At 37.9% G+C, this 23,503-nt stretch overlaps 1 protein-coding gene across 4 annotated transcripts; it reads right to left on the reverse strand.

The window, feature by feature from the left end:
• Positions 1-325: 325 nt before the first annotated feature.
• RHAG (Rh associated glycoprotein) lies at positions 326-22,237 on the reverse strand. 4 transcript variants are annotated; one of them, XM_058734218.1, is made up of 11 exons: positions 22,010-22,143; positions 15,497-15,595; positions 13,185-13,368; positions 12,436-12,586; positions 10,279-10,426; positions 10,008-10,174; positions 8,374-8,511; positions 7,661-7,782; positions 3,241-3,314; positions 2,806-2,879; positions 326-1,041 (listed from the first exon to the last, which is right to left on the reverse strand). In XM_058734218.1, exons 3-11 carry the CDS (start codon positions 13,346-13,348, stop codon positions 1,009-1,011), a joined length of 1,071 nt encoding a protein of 356 aa, XP_058590201.1. In that variant the 5' UTR covers positions 13,349-13,368; positions 15,497-15,595; positions 22,010-22,143; the 3' UTR covers positions 326-1,008. The 4 variants fall into 4 exon arrangements, with proteins under 4 accessions (XP_058590201.1, XP_058590199.1, XP_058590198.1 ...); XM_058734216.1 differs by lacking the exon at positions 15,497-15,595 and having other exon boundaries at positions 10,095-10,174; positions 22,010-22,237; XM_058734215.1 differs by lacking the exon at positions 15,497-15,595 and having other exon boundaries at positions 22,010-22,236.
• Between the last annotated feature and the right edge of the window lie 1,266 nt (positions 22,238-23,503).

Here is a 23,503-nt window from a genome sequence, read left to right on the forward strand (position 1 = left end):
AATTATGCCAGGGGCTTATTTCCTCCCTAATACTAAGACACATTTTGAGAAGATTCCAGGACTCCAGAAATAGAAGGAAAATCTTAAAAAGCCTATAAAGAAAAATGGTTTTATATGACTATGTAAGTTACCTTTTCTAAAACTTAGTTCTTTAAAAACTACCCTATAATGTGAGACATTAACTTGATTATTTTATAGTAAATATATAGTAATAATTTATTTGAATTGAATATGAATTAAATATGAGGAGAGTGTGTGTGCGTGTGTGTGTGCTTGTTACTAAAATGAATTCCAAACACCAAAGAAAGGAGAGCCAAAGACAATGTTTTAATTTATAATAAAATAACATTTAATTTATTGGAATTTTATACAAAATAGACTTTGGTCAAATAGCATTTGAGCTCTTGTTGCATATAGTAAACATGCAAAAGGAATTTAGGACAAGAATTCAAGCAAAGACATAACATTACTAACTAGACTATTTTTAAATCAAGAAAGCACCATCAAAACAATTATATTCTTGCTTTACACAATACTTTTCTTTCATATCTCTTATATAGATTTATTATATATTATATTATTGGCTTCAGTTTTACAATTTTGGGATTGAAGACATAGTATGCATATTAAGAATCTTACATAATCAGAGTGTGTTGATTTCTTTGTAAATTTACCTCTATTGGAAAAAAATATATACAAGAGTATACATGGAATTTCACCCTATACCAACCCACTGGCAGTAGTCTGGGAGTCCTAAAGATAATCCATTTGAACATCTGTTTCATAAGCCACATCCTTCCAACTAAACAATCATTGAGTATCAAGAGATAGCACCAGTCTGTGTGAAGAATTTTTACAGTGGACATTTGGGGCTCAGGACCTATCCATTCTGTTCAATTTTCTCGTTGGATGCTGCCTTTTAAAAATTTAAACACGATTCTAGATAATGGAAAAGGAAGCTGGGGCACAGGAGGTGTTTAGTCTTTAGGTTCCGGATGGTTGTGTTTGTCACATGTGCTGATGATTGTCTTGTTTGCTGACCTTGAGGACATTTAAAGAAAACAAGGTTAGGGCACTAATTTCTTTCACTTTGGGCTCTCAGAGGTTAGTACTGAAACAGAGGTATATTCTGTAATTATTATCTAAGCTTACAAAGAATTGGGGATAAAAATTGTTTGCATTGGGGAAAAATAAAAGAACAAAAACATTTATCCGACTCACCCTGACTGCATTCTTTTTCCCAAACCTGTTATCCCTGAAAGTCCCACTGAATACATCAAAATATCTATCACTCTTCAACTTCGCAGGAAATAATTTGGGGGAAATGTGAATGGAGTAATGAGTAGACACTGGAGGATAGAAGGGGGCTGATGTTTTGTTATTTGTAAATCCTCTCATGAGATTCTTTGACCTTCCATATTCTATCTGCTTTTGACCACTCTTATATATGGTATAGAATCTAATGCCACTGTTCAGGATTCATATTATTTTTATGAGTAGCTTTTTATTGCTCTCAGAGGAGCAAAGAATATTGGCCAACTATATTCTGTCTTTTCTTCATGTCCTTTCTGCTTTGGAAAAGACCATAACTTCTGATTTTATCTGCCTGGACACATTGTCTCAACTTCTCTCTATAAATAGGCAGTTTATCCAATTTTATCAAAAGGATGCCAGACAGACATTTAGGCTTCTGTTGAACAAAACGTTCACTAATATAGTCATCACTTACATCCTTAATTAGAACACTGTAGCAGGGAGCAAGATAGCTTTCCTAGATTTGATTCCTGAATTCCATGAGAAAGAAATCAAGAAGCAAAGTCTAAATTTGGTTGATTCTTCCTAAAAGCAGCATTTTGGGAGTCTCAAAAATCCTACTATTAAAGATTTTCAGGCAATTTAACCAATAGTGGAAACCAAAACTCATCTTCCTGGTATCTTATTCAAAATATCAACTTTTGTAAAGAAAAAAGTAAGAAATGTAAACCCCACCATAGTTTTCATTAAACCATTGGGATAAACTTCAGTTATCCAGGGGTGCCTGGGTGGCTCAGTCTGTTAGGGGTCTGACTTCGGCTCAGGTCATGATCTCGCAGTCAGTGAGTTCGAGCCCTGTGTCGGGCTCTGTGCTGACAGCTCAGAGCCTGGGGCCTGTTTCAGATTCTGTGTCTCCCTCTCTCTCTGACCCTCCCCCGTTCATGCTCTCTCTCTGTCTCAAAAATAAATAAACAGTAAACAAAAAATTTAAAAAAACAAACAAACTTCAGTTATCCAATCATTGGATCATCACATTTAGGAATAAAAACTTGTGTGTGTAAGTCTTCCTAAGAGGGTAAATTCTTGATTTCTTAAAAACAGTTTCCACAATTAAATAATGAAGAAACAACATGAATTTTTTTTTTAAGTTATATTAAATCTGGTTGACTTCTTTGTTTGGTAAATGAGACTTCTGCCCAATGTGGAACTTGGACTCACAACCCCTTGATCAAGGGTCACATGCCCTATCCATTGAGGCAGCACGGAACTATGGGAAGGTGAGGGCAGTTAGGGAGAGGGGAAGAGAAGAAAAGGAAACAAACCATAAAAGACTCTTAAGGATAAAGAACAAACTAAGGGTTTTTGCAGGAAGGTGGGTGGGAAATGGGCTAGATGGGTGATGGGCATTAAGGAGAGCACCTGTGATGAGCACTGGGTGTTGTATGTAAGTGATGAATCACTGAATTCTGCTTCTGAAACCAATATTGTACTGTGTGTTAACTACCTCAAGTTTAAATTAAAAAAAAAAAAAAAAAGAACACTGTTCAGTACCTCCCAATAAACAGAATCATCAAAGAAGTTCCTCTCAGATGGTTGTCCACGGACAATGAACTTGAGAATTAAACCTGTGAGAAGAGGGAGAAAAAAAGTCACATTAGGATGCTGAAGAGGAAAACCTATTTGCATAGGTAATAAAAATAGTGAGATAAGGGGCACCTGGCTGGCTCTACCTGTCAGTAGAGACTCTGAGTCTCAGGATTGTGAGTTTGAGCCCCAGGCTGGGTGTAAAGATTACTGAAAAAAATAAAATCTTAAATGATATATATATATATATTTCTAGTTATACAATCATCCCTTGAGCTTATATGATTCACGATTACTTTACTGTCAGAGTTTAGAACATTTTCAAATTTACCACTCGATATGTTTATTATCTATTATGCAGACAGAATGAGGTACATGGGAGTGTTTTCTTTTCATCTTAACCTGTGATCAGCCCTCCAACAACTGCCGTTCCGATAGAAGAACCTAGAGCAGCTGCCTGCATGGCCATGGTAGACCTAGGAAGACAAAAGAAAAGGAGAATGTTGTTTTTCCAGGCTACCAACTAGCAAATCTCATTTCCTGAGGGAATGGATGCTAGCCATCTTCAGGCCAGAGGGCAGCATTACACCAGCAAACAAATGTTTGTTACAATTTTTTATTTCCTATTTTCATTTTCTTTGAAATTCTTGAGCAATGTTAAAAAGTCATTATAAGCACATAAGAAAAATTACCTTTCCCTTTAGGAGGGATGAAAAGATCTAACTTAGAAAGAGTTTAATATTTTCTAAAAATATAGTACCAGGTTTTGATCCTCAATCCAATTCATTCAACAAATACTTATTGAGTACTCACTCTGTGCCACATTCTCTTTTAGGCACTGAGGATGGAATAATGTACAATGTGAGTTTCCATCTTTCCCCACCCCATCCCAAAAGAAACAATTGTAATTAAATTTTAAAAATCAATAATCAGGGGCTCCTGGGTGGCTCAGTGGGTTAAGATCTAACTCTTGGTTTCAGCTCAGGTAATGATCTCATGGTTGGTGAGTTGGAATCCCTCACTGGGCTCAGTGCTGACATCAAGGAGCCTGCTTAGGATTCTCTCTTTCCTTCTATCTCTGTGCTTCCCCTTCTCTTTCTCTCTTTCTCTCTCCCTCCCTCCCTCAAAATAAATAAACTAAAAAAAATTTTTGAAAAAAATCAATAAAATCAGAAAAGTTAATTTTAGCATATATCATAGAGACAACTCATTGAATACAGTAAAAAAAAAAACACAAAAAACTCTGTAAGTCATCTTAGATGTAGTTACCTTAAAATAAAATTAGTAAAAAAAAATACCTCATAATTTTTGGGAATGGAAGAATGTAATAAAAAGCTATTGAAGTGCATAAGGTTGTTATATGAGTGACAAAAGGACTAGGAGTGTGAATACCCTTTTATCACAGTACCTCACAGTTAGCAGGCAATTCATAAATAGCTGTTGAAGGACTGAATGAGTGTTTATGGGAAAGTAAACATTTGGAAAATGAGAGTATCTTGGTGTTTCATCATCATCCAAAGGACAGAAGGCACTAAACTCAGATTTTGTTTTTTCTCTTCATTTGAAGTGTTTAAATTTTTTCTACTATATAAAAAAAAAAATGACCATTGTAAAAATATGAGACCATTGTAAAAACATGAGAAATCATTAATCCAGAAAATGAAGAAAAAATTTAATTTCCCTCAAACCTTAGTCACAATAAAAATGTAAAATATAAACATATATTTTTACAAAATGCAATCATGTTGTAATATTGATTTTCCCAGGACACTTGGGTTGCTCAGTCTATTAAGTATCCAACTCCGGATTTCAGCTCAGGTCATGATTTCATAATTCATGGAATCAAGCCCCATGTTGGGCTCCCTTCTGATGGCAGTGAGCCTGCTTGGGATTCTTCTCTCCCTCTCACTCTGCCCCTTCCCTGCTCACATGTGTGTGTGAATGCTCTCTCTCTCTCTCTCTCTCAAAATAAATAAATAAACTTAAAAAAAAATAAAACTGATTTTGCCATTAAATCTTCAGTGCCCTTTGATGTCAGTAAATGTAGACCTGGATCATAATTTCAATTGCTACCAAGTACTACACTGTAAAAATGTATTGTAATTATAGCTCTATAGTTTAGATACTTGGGTTGTTTCCAATGTTTCATATTTTTACAAATGCCATGAGAACACATCCTCTTATGAAATGCTTATGAATTTGTCCAATAATTTCCCTAAAATAATTAGAAATGAAATTATTAGTAAAATGAAATTATTAGTAAAAATTTATATACTTCTTAAGGGCTTTTCCAAATAGAAAAATGCATAATTAAAATCCCCATTATTCTACTGTAGCCACCATTCAGTATCATCATTCATTTAATCTTTCAATTTGGTAACTGAAAAATTAGTAACTTGTGTTAATTTGCATTTCTTTGATTACTAGTGAGGTTGAATATTTAATATATATTTATTCATTTGATTTTTTTCTTTTGTAAACTGCCTGTTAATTTTATCAGAACTTGCCAAAATCTTTCCCAAGGTATTAAAAAATATTTTTTGATGAAAAGATTTCCAAGATTACATGGGCTTGGAAAATAAACATTAAGAGCATTATTAGAATTAGGCTGCCATAATGTACGCAGATGTCCCTTAAGAATACTTACTTCTGGGACACCTGGGTGGCTCAGTTGGCTAAGCATCCAACTTCAGCTCAGGTCATGATCTCACAGTTCGTGAGTTCGAGCCCCACATCAGGCTCTGTGCTGACAGCATGGACCCTGGAGACTGCTGCAGATTCTGTGTCTCCCTTTCTCTCTGCCCTTACCTCACTCATGCTTGGTCTCTCTCTCTCTCTCTCTCTCTCTCTCTCTCTCTCTCTCTCTCAAAAGTAAATAAACATTAAGAATACTTACTTCTTATTCAATGCTTACCAAGAAACCTGATTTGCATTTTAATATTCTGAATAGAAACATCTGAGTAAATAGTCTTGGGTCTTGGCCAAAATATTTTGTCTGGTGTGTGAGATGTATGTGAATTTCACCCAGGAAAGATGTATGTGGATTTCACCCATGTGAATAGACCTTCCAAGGGTCATCATCCAACCCCTCCGCTTTCCCCTCTCCCCCCACCACCAAATCCCCCTGAGTACATTGAGAAGTGGTTGCCAAACCTGAATACTGAAGCACTAGACTCTCAACCATGGAACCTTCCCCAAATTTGGCCACCCAGCAAGACCCAGCCTGTGAGAGCCAGATAGTCTTGTTTTATTACATCCATGGAACTGGTACAAGCATGATGCTCAAGAATTCCTTTATGTCTAATCATGAGTGACATCTTAAGAGTGTTTGCAGTGTTTACACACTAGAGCATGTAGGAGTTGAGCTCATGGACTCATGCGTTTATTGTGTTTGATTTGCATTAAAATATGTTCGCATTTAGTCTCCACAGATGTTAGGTCCTGGAGAGAACTGCAAAAAAATATGGATAATTCTGGGGTTGTTCTCCAAATTTTCAAAAGGGGCAAAAAAAGAAAACAAACAGAAGAAAGGGGTCAACTATACACATGAAAGTAGAAGCAAATTTCTGTTGAGTAGTAAATGTGATTAAACTAATTTTTCAAATATTTATCATTACTGGTCTCAACAGAGTTGAATTTTAATCTGTTAAAATTAAAGAAATTTTTCTTTTCAAATTATTCAGCTCTAGTCAGGAGTCACTTTGATACATTTTCAAACATATTCACCTTATCTTCATGCTTTCAATTGGCTTTAAAAATTGAGCATTTTGATTCTTCCTTACTTAATCTCTGAGTGATCTGGACTGTGTGATGTTCCTACCTGTTTTGCATCGATAACATTCATATCAAACTGTTCCAATCTTGTTGCCTAAAAGTGACAACTGATGGCTTATGACATCACTTTTACTGTCTTGGATTTGACTGATAATTGTTTTTCCTTCAGCCATTTAAACCCTATGCCCCTTTTGGGAAGAATCTAGGTCTGTTTAGAGTTGAAGAGATCTTAGAGACGAAATACTATGATTCTCTCATTTTATAGAAGAGGAAATTGAGAACCACAGAGGCTGAGTGAGTTGTAAGGTCCCATAATTAGTCAATAGCAAAGCCTGAGACATATGCCAGTCTTCCTGATTCTCCAGATCCAGCTGCTTTCTACATTATGTGAATTCATTCTTCTATGTGTTGATTATATGAAATGGCAGCTCAGCTCATCACAGATACCCCCTCCTTCATTTTGGTGAGAGCAACTAAAAGAGCAAGCCTACTGTATTCTGACTGTGATTATCAAATTGCCAAATTTGCTAGAAGACACTTGCCTATGGTAGAAAAATTTAAAATAACACCGTTAAGTAAAACCAACCAACCAACCAACCAACCAATGTTAATAACATTAAGTTAAGACCATCTTCCCTTACAATTCTAGTCTCTCAATTGTGTCTCTTTTGCTTCAGTAAGGACAATACTTACGAACTGTGGACTGGATTGGTAAAGTAAAAGCTGTCTCATTACCAGATTCCTCCAAGAGTGAGATAAAACATCAGACCTGGAAAACCTGGGTGGCTCAGTCAGTTAATTGTCTGACTCTTGATTTTGGCTCAGGTCATGATCTCATGGTTCGTGAAGTCAAGTCCCAAGTCAGGCTCTGCACTGACAGCACAGAGTCTGCTTGGGATTCTCTCTCTCCCTCTGTCTGTTTCTCTCTCTGCCCTCCCCTTGCTCACTCTCTCTCTCAAAATAAACAGATAACCAAAACCAAAACCAAAAGCACAAAAAAAAAAAATCATCAACCTCAGGGTGCAGGAAAACCCATTCTTTAACTCACGTCTTAGATGCTCCCAAGGCTATCGCCACAATGCTTGCGAGGCCTCCTACCACACCAGGTAAGCCATGCAGGTTATGAACACCACATGTATCATGGATCCTCAGTTTAGTGGTAAAAAATGGCTAAAATTGTAAAAAGAGGAAGTTTTGTTATTTTTTAGACATACAGAGTTTTATAACTGAAGGCAGTGACAAGGCAGGAAAATGTTACTATAGCCCAGTTTGCCATCCGTATCTAAATCCCACTTAAGTCAAAGAGTCTGAATATATTGGTGGCAAAACTACTCATGTCAGTTTTTAGTAGATGGATTTGAAGTGAGTGATTTCAACTCTTCCTCCTTCTTACCTACTGATATCCAAAATCCCCTTCAAAGGACACAGAGTCCTTCATTATGCAAAAACAAACAAACGTCATCAATGACAAAAACTTGAATGGAACTGCCCTGAGGAAAGTAACACAAGTACTTAACATTCAATTCACACTAATTTATAAATAATTGATATCAGATTCTTTCCTGGTACACAGAAGAAGTCAGAGGACAGCAGAAACCGTTGTACACTGAAATGTGAGTGGTATTTCTGACAGGAAGGGAAATGACCCTGAAATAAGGAGAGATGCTGATGAAAGGAATTTTCCCAGCTTTCTCTATTGGTGGGATGTCAGAAGATGATGGTTCAGATCAAAGTCTGACTAAGAGCACTTGTCATACTTACAGTCAGGAACTTGAACCCAAGCACAGAGACAATTCCTGCAATGCTCCCAATGATCATAGAACCATACGGGTGGATCTTCATGTCCGCACAGGTGCCCACAGCAACTCCTCCAGCAAGGGTTGCGTTCTGAATGTGAACCTGCATGGAGCACAGACACACGAATGGAGTGAGCTGAACGAAGGAGACGTCAGAAGGAATGAAGGAATGTATCCAGGGTTGGATGGACTCCACGGCACATTCTTCAGTTCAAAGGGCTATGGATTCTTTTCTAAAAATAGGGTTCTTTGTAATTACAGAAGGCCTTTCTTCCAAGCAGCTGTTTGATATCTTTCTTGCTGGGGTTCCTTGGTAGTGCCTGAGTGATCTGGTTAGTGAGACAAGTTTGGGGAGGGACTTGAGGAAAAACAAAAGAGGTTGTAGTGGGAGGCTTGGGAGTGTAGTGCAATTATTCTAGCAGTGTTGTATCTATTTATTCAGTTTGGGGGATGCATCTGTGGTTATTATGAACCAAAAGAGGTCTGTGGTTGCTGTGTGCTTTGCGGAGTCCATGATATTCCAACACTCAAGGAATATAGAGACACCAAAATGTGCACATTGTACATGAAAGACAACAGCTTTCACACGTGTCACCATGCTGAGAACCTTTAAATATGGTGGAAAGAGTGACCAATTTCCTTTTACCAGAATTCATCAGAAAGATTATCTTCTCACTGATCTGCCTAAGGAGGAAAGTTCATCAGTGTTTTAAAAGAGCAGGACTGAGCTGTGCGTGTGTGTTTTTTTTCTTTTCTTTTGTTTTTAATTTTCTTTCATTAAACAATTTGTACAGCATTGAAATCCATGTCCTTGGCTATGCCTGAAGAAATTACAATATCCTTTTCTTCCCTGAGGCTGGAAAAGAAGAGCCGCTGATGTGCAGATTACTCCTTGACTGACATTTCTCTAGCTCACAAGTCAAAAACTCAAGAGACCAACTTGGGAGGATCTTAAAAAATGTTTTGTTTTGAAGTAATTTTAGACTCATGTAATAGTTGCAAAAGTACTGCAGTTTCCATATATCCCTCACCCAGTTTCTCCTAATGTTAACATCTTACATAATCATGAAACCAGGAAATTAGCATTGATAGAGTACTATTAAAAGTCTTATTTGAATTTCACCAATATTCCCATTAGTGTCCTTTTCCTTTTCCAGGGTCCTACTCAGGATCCTACCTTGTCATTAGTTGTTGTTCCTTTGAGAGGGACATTTGCAGTTTAGGAAAACAGAATCAACTTGCACCCTCCTCCTCCCTCATTCTCTTTTTCTACTTTTGGCAAGTCCTGTTTCTAAGGAAAATTTTCTAAGACCTTGGAGACAGTCAACTCTATCATTAAAGAAATATGACTCAAATCTTTGATTTTTGCATGACTATATTCCCTAATAGACTGTCAGTTCCTTGAGGACAGTCTTTTTGATTTGCCACAACACAAATTTGATGAAGAAACAAATGCGTGTTCTTTTCAAAATATTCTGCAAGGTTTGCCGTGTTGTGATTTCCTGCGGCGGCCCAGCAGCGATGCAGACATGACCTGCGCATCCGAGCGATCGTCAACATCACTTAGCGAAACTTCCATGGTGGTTAATCTGCCCTTACCATATCAAGCCTGCCTCTCTTTTCAACAAGGCTGGAAAATGCATAGGCTGTGAGCACACAGGCGACAAGAGAGAAGTATGTATTTACGATGGCCATGTACTGTTTCTCTCCAGTTTCAGCGATGACTGAATTAAAGCTGGGCCAAAACATCCACAGGAAAAGAGTCCCTGCCGGAAACCACAAAAAGGGACATTAATTCTGGAAATGGAAGACAGTCGCAGGGAGGCAGTTTGCCTTGGGAACTGAATCAGGCGAGTCCACCTCTACTCACCAATCATGGCAAACAGATCTGAGTGGTACGCAGACTTCTCCATCTCGTGCCCCTTTCTCAAGCTTGGCTGATACAGGATACCTGCTACCGCCAAGCCAAAGTATGCCCCAAAAGCATGGATGGTCATTGATGCTCCGATGTCAGAGGCCTGAGGACCAAAACATGCATGTTATTAGAGGTGAGATTGAGTCTCACTTTGAGAGGAAAGTCAATGAAAGGACTGCTTCATTGGTTAAACAATAATTAAAAAAAAATTAAAAGAAAATACAAGTCAAAGAAAGGAGGATAAAACAGGATAATGAAATTTTAAAAAATACAGGCTTTGGAGACACGCAGAACTGACTTTCAATCCTAGGTCAGGTACTTCCTTGCGATGTGGCTTTAGACAAATTACCATATTTCTCTGGATCTCTGCTTCTGTAAAGTGGGAAATATTACCCAGCTAATATAGCTATGGTGAGACTTAGTGAGACCACGTTTGTAAAGTGGTAGGTCTTTGTGGACACTCCATTCATTTTAGGTTACTTCTCCAGGTTAGGGAATTCTTAGTGAAATAACTATGCACTGCACTTGTTTCAAAAAAAACAGAAGGTTTTTGCATTCATTTGACATTACAGTTAAAGCTCATTTCATTGCAATTCAAAGACTTGAAACTTTAAAAAAGCCTGAGTCTTTCCCATATGTTTTCACTCTGTTATATGATGACATGAAAGCCAGATAAGGTCCAAGATTCACTTGAAACGATCTATTTAGTTCCCTCTTGAGGACACTGTATGAATTTGACCAAGTTTTCTACATTCTCCTGTTCCTAGAGGGAAAGTTTAGAGTGCCAAACCTGCTGCTTAGCTCTTATTATACTTATTAAGTACAATTAAGGTAGGAAAATGATACACATTTATTAATTTATGTAAGACTTTCATAGTTGATAAACTCCTATGTACCTTTTAGGTCCAGTTTAACTGTCACTTCCTCAGAGAGGTCTTCCTTGATTCCACTATCTAAATTAGGTCTTCCAGTTATGTTCTCTCATAGCCCCCTCTACTTATTTTTCATAGCATGTATTGCAATTTGTAATAATATTTGTGTATATGTGTATGTGTGTATGCACGTGCCTATAGGTGAGTGGGTCTTGCATGATTATCTATTTGATGTCTGTCTCTCTCACTGGACTGTAAACTCTATAAAGACAGGGACCTTCACTGTTTTTTCTGTCATCACAATCACATGACACCTGGAAAGTTGTCAAAAATATTTTCTGTTGAGAGGGGAGTTGGATGGGGGGGATGGGTTAAATAACTGATGGGGATTAAGAAGAGCATTTGTTGATGAGCACCAGGTGTTGTACAGAAGTGTTGAATCACTATGTTGTATACCTGGAACTAAAATTATACTGTATGTTAAACAACTGGAGTTTTGTTTTGTTTTGTGGTTTTTGTTTTTGTTGTTTTTATTTTAGGGAGAGAGAGAGAGAGCATGAGCAGGGGAGGGAGCAGAGGGAGGAAAAGAGACAGAGAATCCTAAACAGGTTCCATGCGCAGTGCAAAGCCTGACACAGGGCTTGATTCCATGACCTGAGTCAAAATCAAGAGTCAGACGCTCAACCAACTGAGCCACCCTAACTAACTGGAATTTAAATAAAAATTTAAAAAATTATTTGCTGTTGAATTAAATGTTCAGTACTGGAGAGTGCCCAGAAGTATTCTATTGACTGTTCTTAGGGGGAATCAATGAGCTTTTAAAGGTAGGGAAAAAATTTAGGCTTTAACAAAAGTTTTAGGAAGGGCAAGGTCACCTAGTAGTTGAAATATAAATAGGAATTGATCATTGATAGGAAATATAATGTAATAAATAGAGTTGTGGAGTTAGAAAAATCTGGGTTTAAATCCATATTTGGGACAGTTTTTCAGTATCTGTGATGACTAGTTGTAATTTGTAACAACTAATAATACCCAGGTTATAGTGTGGCGGTGACAGTGAAATGAGGCAATGTTGATGAGACTCCTGGTTTATGATAGGCACTTGAATAAGTGATGGGTGTAATTATACTTGCTGTGCTATCATGCTCACTGATGTTTGTCCCTCTGTAGAGTGGACATCCATTAGGTGTAACCAGAACTGATGTCCAAAGCTAGTAAGTATAAATCCTCTAATCCTTACCTCAAATATCTCACCAACCAGATATTCATTGCCAACAAAGGCAGCAATTTCTAGTATTGTCATGGCCAGCATTTGGGTTGGACTTATTTTTCCCAGGACAGCTCCAAAAGAAATCAAGACTGTGGCTGTACTGAGGTCTCCATTTATCATGCTAAGGGAAAAAAGGAAAGAATACATTGAAGAATAAGGCACACCCAACATAAAACTGAGAATTGGGATTTACTATAGCACCATTTTATCCAAAGTGCAAGCCCTGCTCCCCTACTGCTCCCCATCAGGCACTCCTCCCAGGCACCCTTTCACACACTCCACTTTCCATCTTCCATGCTCTCTAGCTGCTCCAATGTTTCCTTTATTTTGACCTACCTGTTCTTGATCTCACTGAGGTTTTCCTTTATTTTTGTTGATCTGATAAATGAATTACTTTCTACAGTGTTTACCTTTCAAAATGTAAATATAGAAAAGTAGCTAATGGAGGATTTTTGCCCCCTGTAGCTGAGATGGAAGGAATAATGTTTTTATGAAAGGGGATTTCTCTTATCTTTAAAGTCAAACTGGAGAAGATATAGACACGAATATATGACCCTGCTCAGTACAGCAAGATGTTGATTCACATCCTAGGATCCCAATATTCTTCTCTTGTCTAAGGGGGACAATGTGCCAGCTGGTTCAGAGGCTTACTGACAAGAGACTAAGCAGAGAAACAATTGCTCTGAAAACACAATGGTTGAAAAATAAGGGATGCTCACTTTTTGATTCCAATGTGAATTTTCTGTCCATGGTTGTGCACGATCCCCCACATAAAAGTGCCCCATTGGAGGCCCAAAGCAGCAATGAGTAGATTGATGCCCACACTACTGAAGCCATAATTTTTCAGGAAGGTCATGAGGAAGCCAAACCCAACAAATATCATTACATGTACATCTTGAAACACTGCAAAAAAAAAAAAAAAAAAAAAAAAGTAGCGGAAGAAAACTCTGTGTTAAGGGAGAACTAAGAAAATGTTACATCATGAAATACCCCATTTATTAAATTTTACATCCTTTATGTAAAACACTGCAAAGAGACAGCATTAACTGGGCAGCCAAAGGCTGGGTCTCAGTGCCAGCTTGGCTCCTTACCAGTCATGAGACCTTGGGTAACTATTCAAGTTTTTCTTGGAATACTATGTGCTCTCTTACCCGTGTGCCTTTCATCCTCTCCCTGAAGAGTTTTCCATTCCTTTCTACCTGAGGAAAACTTTGCACAGAACAATGCAAACATCACCCCCTCTTGCAGACCTTCCTAGTACTCCCAGGGAAAACTAATATTTCCTCTTCCACACAGCATTCTGTACATACTTCAACTTTAACATTTGCCACACTGTGTTAGCATATATTTGGCATGCATCACCCTGTAAGAGTTCCTTGATGAGGTGTTTATCTCCTGCACCAGATTTTGAGTTTCTTGACTGAAGGGATTAGAACATATTCATTTTTTGCTCTCCAGGATTTGGCATAAAAATCTGCCTATAAGATAAGAGGCAATAATGACTAAATGAATGAGCTTCAGTCTCCAATGATCAAATCTGTATAATAGTACCAGATTATTGTTGAAGTCCAGTATGATAATGTCTTTGTTAGCACTTTCTAAGCCAAAGCAAAATAAAATAAAATAAAATAAAATGCTGTATCCTCTCGAGGAGCAAATACTTTACTTAGTGTTTGGAAATGTAAGCTAAGGTCCCCCAGTTCTATTACATGATTGTGTGACCTTGGGCAAGTCACTTACTCTCTTTGAGCTTCAGTATTTTCATCTGCAATACTGAAAAGGCCCTGTTTCACAGAGGAACTCTGTGTGAGATAACCTGTGTGGGAAGGAGTGTGCAGTAGAGCACTATATAAATAAAACATAGGATCAAAAACAAATAAAACATATGATCAAATATGAGATAGTGGAAACATAGGCTTTTCCTTCAAGAAAGGGATAGCTTCATTAGCGAGACGTGCATTTGGTTGAATCCCATGAAATGGAAATTTTGCATTAAAATTATCAATGAAAATGATTAAATTATTGGCAATTTCTTGTGGTTCAACCTAATGGATACACAAAGCAAACTGAGGTCAAATTGGGCACAAATATAAAAACAGAGAGACAAAAAGAAAACATTTAAATGTTGGATTAATATTAATCATTGTGGCCAGGGGTTTAAGTGAAAATAGGCATGAGAGAGGACATTCCTAAAAAAATGTATCTCAGAGGAAACTGATGTTAGAATCCAATTAATTCATCTGAAGGGTGGGCTTAAAATTTGAATCCAGGCCTGACTCCACCAATTCCTCTATGCATTGAGCACTGTAGGGATTAACAGGAAAATAATGAAGGCAGAGTGTTGGCCTCCCAGGCTCTCAGAGACATGTTACTACCCTTTGGCTTTTTCTACCTCTGTCCTACCATTAGGCTCAGGAGACAGTGTGTTTGAGGTTGGGAGATGATGGCACTCAGGTTTGTCTGCTTTAGGAGATGCTGTGATACGCTGCCCAGATACCTCCTTTAGAAATGGATAACTTATTTTTCCATTTCCCTGGATGTAGGGAGTCCTGCTACATGAGAGACTTAAGCTCTCAATTCTCTCTGGAAAATATTCTTGTCAAGGTCACAGCCTTTTCCTGGGGTAGCCTGCACCAGAGAGAAGAATGCTGTGCAGTCCTAGTTGGATAAGGCAGATTGATGACTATTTCACCTATGCCAGCGTTTTGGCTGACCACCCTCATCTCATATATACCCAGACAACTTTGGTATTGGGGCTTTACAAGACCTGTTGATGGGCAGTGGTCAACTAACATGAACCTGTTTGGTTTTTGAAGTATTAAGTGACCATATCTATTAACTGTGTGCTCAGATGGTTTTTTTCCCCTCAAAGCTTATTCTTGCTTTTCGCCACAAGGGGGCTTAAGAACCTCATCTATTATTTAAGTTGCTATAGAGAGCTCACAAAGTTGTGAAAACTCTTGACAGATCATGATTCTGTATAAAAAGTATGGATAAGAAAGAGCTATAAACAATTAGGATTATGTATTACCTTTTATCCTGCTCTAAGATTTTGTGGGTGGGGACTGGAGGGAGGGCCATGAGATTAGTTCTATGTTGTAAGAAGGCCATCAAAGGAATAAAGTATTCTCTGTAGAAGAAAAGGAGATTGAACTTTTGTAAAGTCTTCCAACAGGTTCTAAGAATTGCCAAGACTTGTCTGAATCACATATTCTCAGTAGAGTGTGATTTTTGTCTCCCCAGTAAATGTGACAATGTCTGATGTTTTGTTCTGTTTTACATCCACCTTTATCTTGTGTTAGGATATCTTGCAAGCTCTGATAACTCAACATGTTTAAAATACAACCGATGATTCCAACTCACTTTCTACCACCACTAGCACCAAATGAATGAATCAGATCCCTCCTTTCCTTCTATTTCCTACATATGGCTGTTGCCTCGAATGTCCTCTCCATCCCAAACCCAACACTTCTTTACCTGACAAACTTCTATACACCCTTCAAGAACCAGATCGTCTGCTATAACATGGCGCATACCCTCCCTTATTTTATTTTCTTTGCTTATGTGTTTGTTTTGTTATTCTATGTGCTCGCATGCCATTTATCCAAATAGAGTATTGAGCAAGCACTGCCAATAAGGCACTCTTTCAAGAGAAAGTGAATCCAAGTGTGAAGGCAGTAATCATGATGTGGCTAACAGACCCCAGCAGAAAGTCTGGCACCTGTACCTTTTCAGGAAATGCCTCAGATAAGCAGGAATAAATGGATCACTGGTAAGGACCATTGAGAATTTGTCTGACTGGGACCATCAGGACCTTATTCAGAAAAATTGTTTTTCTCGATCGAGTGGTGAAAATTGTTCAGCTGGCCAATTAGAACTGGTGGCTTTCTTGTTTTGTTTTGTTTTTTAACGGTTAAGGGCTGGCATGGTGTTTGCCAGGCATGTAACTTTTTTTGCTCTTCTAGAGTTCCAGTCCTTGGAACCACTGGGATTATATTCTGAACTCATCTTTTCTGAGAAGAAGGTATCCTTAGGGTGGCATCTTTACTCCCCACCTCCCAAATATTTTAATTTCACATATTTCAAATGTTTAGAAAAATAGTACAATGAACATCTATGTACTATTCACCTAGATTTATCAGTTGTTCCTATTTTCTATATTTTTTCTCTCTCTCTCATCAGATATCTATCTATCTATCTATCTATCTATCTATCTATCTATCTATCTATATAGATAGATATTTTCCTAAGCCATTTGAAAGTAGGATGACATTTTGCCCCCAACCTCTTTAGAATGAGTTTCCTAAATAACCATAACACCATCCTTACATCCAAGAAATATGACATCAATACAATAATATTATCTAATACAGTATCTATATTCAAATTTCCCCAACTGTACCCAAATTGTTCTTTTATAGGATTTTTAACTCATTATCCATTCAACTGTCATTCATTTTTTTTGTTTGTTTGTTTGTCATGTGTCTTTATTTTTCTTTAATTTTGATCGGTTCTCCCACATGCTTTTTATTGGTGGTGGTGTTCTGTCTTTTACATAGAATGTCCCACAATTTGGATTTGTTTGACTGTTTCGCCATAATTAGAATGAGACTAAATATTCTGGGAAGAATATTCTACAGATAGTGCTGTGTACTTCCCATTGTACCACACCTGGTGGTGCATAAATTTTGTCCTATTATTGGTGATGGTAAATTTGACCACGTGGTTAAGACTGTTCTGCCAGATCTCTTCACCATAAATGTACCTTATGCCCTGTAAAGGATAAGTAGTCTGTGGGGCAATTCTTTCAAATGTGTGTTCTCCAGTAACTTTACATAATGGTTCTTGCATTCCTTGAAGAGTCTTGCTGGAATCAATTACTACATTTTTAATTTTAAAATTATAATTTTCTATATCTATTATTCCTTTTGTATTAATTAGTTGGCATTCTTTTGTGAGGAAGAGTTTCCTCTTTCTCCCCCTACCTGCTTTGGGGAATATTTCTATGGGTTCATTGGCTCCTTTATCTTTATTTCAATGAGTTACTATTACCATCTGATTATTATTTTTAACTCTCTATTTATCCCCAACTTGTCTAGTTGGTGCTGCTTCAAACAGGATCCTGTGTTCTTTTGGCATCCTCCCATTAGCTGTTACACCCTTGGCTTACCTTGTCTTTCTTCACCCTGACCTTGAACCAACAATTTCTCCAGTGCACCTCTGAGTGGGGAATGGTATTTAACTACTAGGGTTTGGGTTTTATTTGTGCCCATCGCTTCCAGTCCTTTCCAGTACACAAAAACTATTCAATCAAAGGCAACACACAGGGTTCTACTGGAGGCTGATATCTTACTGTTAGGTTACAAACTACAGACAGTATGTTAATTCAGGAATAGTAACAATTCCAGGTAACACTTAGAGTAACAGCAAGCAATTCTTTAGGAATCATTTACACTGCACAAATTAGTTACTCTTTGCCTATAACATATCTAGATTTGCTGAATCTTTTGGTAATAAATGAACTGAATAGTATCTGAGTAAATATAGAAACAAATTCTTAAATGTAGATTTTTAAAAATAAATCATTGTACTTAATCCATTACTGGTATTGAAATTCATAAAATAATGTCTAGTGCTGTGTACATCCTTTGTCAGTTTACCTATATCTTCAGTGGTTCCCAAAGCGTGATCTGCAGACATCTGGGGGTTTTGGAGACACTTTTAGGGAATCTGAGAGGTGAAAACTATTTTCATGATAATTCTACAGTGTAATTTGCTTTTTGTGTGTGTGTGTGTGTGCTAATATTTCCAGAGAAGGTGAAATAAATATACGTAAAACTATAGGCACTTTAGTCTGGGTGAAAGCAGTGGCATCAAAGTGTGCTGGTTGTCGTGGTATTCTTTTTTATTTTTTTAAAAAAATTTTAATGTTTATTTGTTTTTGACAGACAAAGAGAGACAGAGCACGAGTGGGACAGAGAGAGAGGGAGACACAGAATCTGAAGCAGCCTCCAGGCTCTGAGCTGTCAGCACAGAGCCTGATGTGGGGCTTGAACTCATGAGCTCTGAGATCATGACCTGAGCTGAAGTCAGACTCTAACTGACTGAGCTACCCAGGCACCCCTTCTCATTGTATTCTTTTTTTTTTCAATATATGAAATTTATTGTCAAATTGGTTTCCATACAACACCCAGTGCTCATCCCAAAAGGTGCCCTCCTCAATACTCATCACCCACCTCATGGTATTCTTAATGACCACTCACTTGCAAGAAAAAAAGTAGGTTTCTTTCTTTCTTTCTTTCTTTCTTTCTTTCTTTCTTTCTTTCTTTCTTTCTCTTTCTTTCTTTCTTTCTTTCTTTCTTTCTTTCTTTCTTTCTTTCTTTAGAGAGAGAGAGTGTGTGCAAGTAGGGGAGCAAGGAAGAGGGGGAGAGAGGGAGAGGGACAGAGAGAGACAGAATCCTAAGCAGGCCATACACTCAGTGGAGCCTGACAGGGGTGGGGGGGGGGGTGGAGGACTTGACCCCGACCCTGGCATCATGACCTGAGGTGAAATCAAGAATCAGATGCTCAACTGACTGAGCCACGCAGGCACCCCAAAAATGCAGGTTTAAAAATTTTTTTTTTCAACGTTTTTTAAATTTATTTTTGGGACAGAGAGAGACAGAGCATGAACAGGGGAGGGGCAGAGAGAGAGGGAGACACAGAATCGGAAGCAGGCTCCAGGCTCTGAGCCATCAGCCCAGAGCCTGACGCGGGGCTCGAACTCACGGACCGCGAGATCGTGACCTGGCTGAAGTCGGACGCTTAACCGACTGCGCCACCCAAGCGCCCCAAAAATGCAGGTTTTAATTACGAATTCTTTTATGAAGCAGCAAAAATTATCAATTTCACTACTGAACTCCTTCTACGTGTCCTTTTCCTATTCTGTAGGAGAGTGTGCTGAAATGCAATTGTACATAAAGCGCTGCTGAGACATGTGGTCATCTCAGGAAAATGGCACTTTTGTTATTGTTTGAGTACCAACTGAATGAGCAATTTTTTTTTGTGGAACTCTATTTTTACTTGAAATAAAGACTGACATAAACTATGGTTTTTCAGACAGGTATTGACATCGTCTAAAAAATGAATGAGGGGAGGCTGTCCTTTCAGTGAAAAGAATCGACAGTATTTGTTGCCAGGAATACATTTTGACTTAAAAAAAATTAGAATTTCAGAGTTTGTGTCTGCCACTATGAGCTTATCAGCTTCCTGATGTTCTCAAGGGTTTTCTGGTGAGACTGTTGGTGATATTAACAAGTATCCTCTTCTGTTATTATATGATGGAATATGTCCATGTTTGGAATATTTGCATAACTGTGAATCAGTATTTTTCAAATGATTGATGCACACTGTAACAAGATCTCACCTTGGTAAAAGCTCTACTGAAAGTGCAAGAGAGGGGCACCTGGGTGGCTCAGTCGGTTAAGGTTAAGCGTCTGACTTCAGCTCAGGTCATGATCTCAGAGTTCGTGAGTTTAAGCCCCTCTTCGGGCTCTGTGCTGACAGCTCAGAGCGTGGAGCCTGTTTCAGATTCTGTGTCTCCCTCTCTGCCTCTCCCCCACTCATGCTGTGTCTCTCTCTGTCTCTCAGAACAAAAAAAAAAATTACAAAAAAAAAAAAAGTGCAAGAGAGACCAATGGATTTTAATGTAACAGAGTACAAAACGATCATGGACATGGCTTTAATGTCCCATAGATATTAAAGATGTGTGTCTGCAGAATCTCTAATAAAATGTTGACAGGCCTCAAAGGGCCTTCTCCCTAAACTCTCCTTTTCTCTGCTCTGTCTATATGTTAACAAGGATTAGCAGACAGTCACAGTAGAACTTCACTCCTTGTCAAATTATTTGCTTCAGCAGTGTGACCAATACCTTGCCAGGAGCCATGAAGGCCAAAAAATCATAGAGTGCAGCTTGTTTCTCAAATGAGTGTCTATGGAGTCATTCAGGACATGAAACATGATATTCAGATGTGCCACAGACTTCCGTGGCTGTGCCTTGGGATGGGCTGTGTGACACCATGTATTGCCCCACTATGCAGAAAAGCATAGCAGGATGCAAGCGATGAATAAACTCATATCTAATTGACTTTACTTAAAATATAAATTAATATTCTGCTTCACCTATTTGTGAAAAACTCGTAACTTTTGCCACACTGCATCTGAGAACTGTTGTAACACACGTTGAGTTCCTCATGCAGAAGCAGAGCCTTCCCCATACTGGAATCCCCCGACTTGGTGCAATTCACACGGTACGAGGCAGGTACCCCCAAGGGTCTGACTTGAACGTTTCTTAATAAGTGAATGTTAAATAATCTTCTCTCTAATGACTTACGCTGTCACCTAAGTTTTGTGTGAGTCAATTTGAAATGTAGGGAAAAATGTAGAAAATGTAGAACAAAAAATATGTATGTATAACCATAATCATGTAGCTTTTAGGGCTATTCCACAAAATATTTTATCCGGCGGTAATATGGCTGAGTCATTTAGCAGTGGTAGGTCATGATGTCTGCATGAGAACACTCCCTGTTATATAAACTTCCTCAAAAAATGTAGCAATGAGGAAATGAATGTCATATGGTCTTTAAAAAGCTTAGATATATGCTATAGAACCTTAATAAGCATTGCTACTATTTTAAACATTTAATAAATTAATAAATTTAATCATTAATAAATTAATAAAAAATTTATGTGTGCCTTATTAAAAAAATACAATGTATATAATAGGGATATATTATCACCTCCCTGCCTGGTTAATGATGTAATGAATATGCCTGGCTCATAATAGGCAGTCAGTTAACAGTAGTTATTAACGTTATATTAACTATTTCATAGCCTTCCCCGTCAAACTTGAAACTATATACCTTCTTTTCATCAGTTACCATTCCGGAGGAAGGATTCTGCTTTTAAAATATGTTAGGTGCTCACACTTTCTTCCCATTGCTAAGGAACAAATTACTTTCCTTTTAGAGCATTATAAAACCCAGAGTACATCCATTTACTTCCTATACCATTGATAATACCACTTCTTATACCTTAGGGCCTCCACATGAAATCCATGTTCCCTTCTCAATACTTCACTTTGTTTCTACTCTCTCCTTGAAAATTACTTTTGACTCTGTTGTTGTGTTGTTGTTTTGTGGGGTGGTGGGTGATATTTTTATACCTTACAAAACTAGGGATCAATTTAAGGGAAAGTTAATGTCATTTAGCAGATGTAGTTAACACAAAAGATTGACCAATTATTTTAATTTTTGCCTTCTTGTGCTGATATTTTAATAGACTCAGATTCTATCCAAACACATTAACTACAGAGACCATTGCCATGGACCAGATACCTCAGCACAAACTTATAATAATACCCTCAGCACTCATAAGTATCATAAATTGAGTTCCAATGTGGCACTCAAGTGGTTACAGAATTCAGAGTTCACATTCTAAGTCCCCCAAATGGGTTCACATTCTAAAAACCCCAAAATGTATAATAAGAAGTAGATTGCCTACTCACGAGAGTGTAACTCAAGAAATCTGTCCACTTTTGTTGAGTTGGTGGTGTTAGGTTGCTGGAGATTGATCTGCTCCGTTTCATACTCGACAAAGTATCCAAATAAAATAATCATGGCAACCTCCAAGACGATGGCCACCATAGGGAATTTGAGCTTCATGTTTGTGGAAAAGGACAGAGGCACACTGAGGGCTTCACAGGCTGTGGGAGGTTGATAAGACTGCTCTCTGTGTGGAATCAGGCTGCCTGTTCAACTCACTCCAATGACGTTGCAAGAAAAAAAAATGGGCAAGACTGATGAAAACACCCCCACTTCTTGGGTAGAATTATGGTCTGTAATCAGATTATTCTGAATGCTAGTTTGAATAACATACAATGTAGATTGGAAGAAGCCAGGTGAAGGAAATGATCTATTGCACAGAAGTGTCTAGAATCTTATTTACTTCTTCAGTGCTTATTGTATGGCAGGCACTGAGCTAGGCTCTGTAGGAGACATAGAACTAAAAGAATATAGAATGGGTCTATTAACTTCCAGAAATATAAGCAAATGATTGTATAAAAACAGATAGGTAATATAATAGTGGTTATAAAAGTATTAGGGAACATACATAAGGCAGCAATTTATTTGGTCTTGGGCTAAGAACACTAGCACATAAAATGATATTGATGAGGACATTAAAAAATAAATAGGCTTGGGGCACGTGGGTGGCTCAGTTGGTTGAGGGTCCGACTTTGGCTCAAGTCAGGCTCTCGCAGTTTGTGAATTCGAGACCCGCTTCGGGCTCTGTGCTGACAGCTCAGAGCCTGGAGCCTGTTTCAGATTCTGTGTCTCCCTCTCTCTGCCCCTCCCCCGCTCATGCTCTGTCTCTCTCTGTCTCTCAAAAATGAATAAACGTTTTAAAAATTAAAAAAAATAGGCTTTATTAATAATACAGATAGAAGGATTAGCATAAGATGCCAAGGAATTAAAAAATACCATGATAGTTCTTGACTCTATCCTGAAATTGTTCTTGTAGCAGTATCGAGAACTTTGAGAACTTAGGGCTAGCAGTAAAATAAAATTCCTTTGGTGAGTCCCATTGTCAAAAGATTCTATTCAGAATATAAGTGCAAATGACTGCTAGGCCAAATCGTATGTCACAACAAATGTTTACAAAATAAAGCAGCAAGTTTATTTTTTGTTTTGTTTTTGTTTTTCTGCTCTGTTTGTCTACAAGAGAACATGAGATATTAGGACTAAGTGATTTTGACATTTTATAAATCTACAATCCAAAAATTTGGGAAGTGGCCATGTCCATTGTTCCTTATAGGCTGGTACAGCAGGAGTGGGTTCACATACTTAGCTATGGGAATACATGTGTCTATTCCACACTTCGATTTCTGGTTTTAGACAGGCCCAAAGAGCATTCATGAGAACTCAAGCAAATCATTAATGCAAAGTATTTATGTTGATAAACTATACACCAGGTTGTAAAAAACCAAGTAACAAAGTATAAA

This window comes from Neofelis nebulosa, chromosome 6, assembly GCF_028018385.1.
Source record: "Neofelis nebulosa isolate mNeoNeb1 chromosome 6, mNeoNeb1.pri, whole genome shotgun sequence".
NCBI classification, from domain to species: Eukaryota; Metazoa; Chordata; class Mammalia; order Carnivora; family Felidae; genus Neofelis; species Neofelis nebulosa.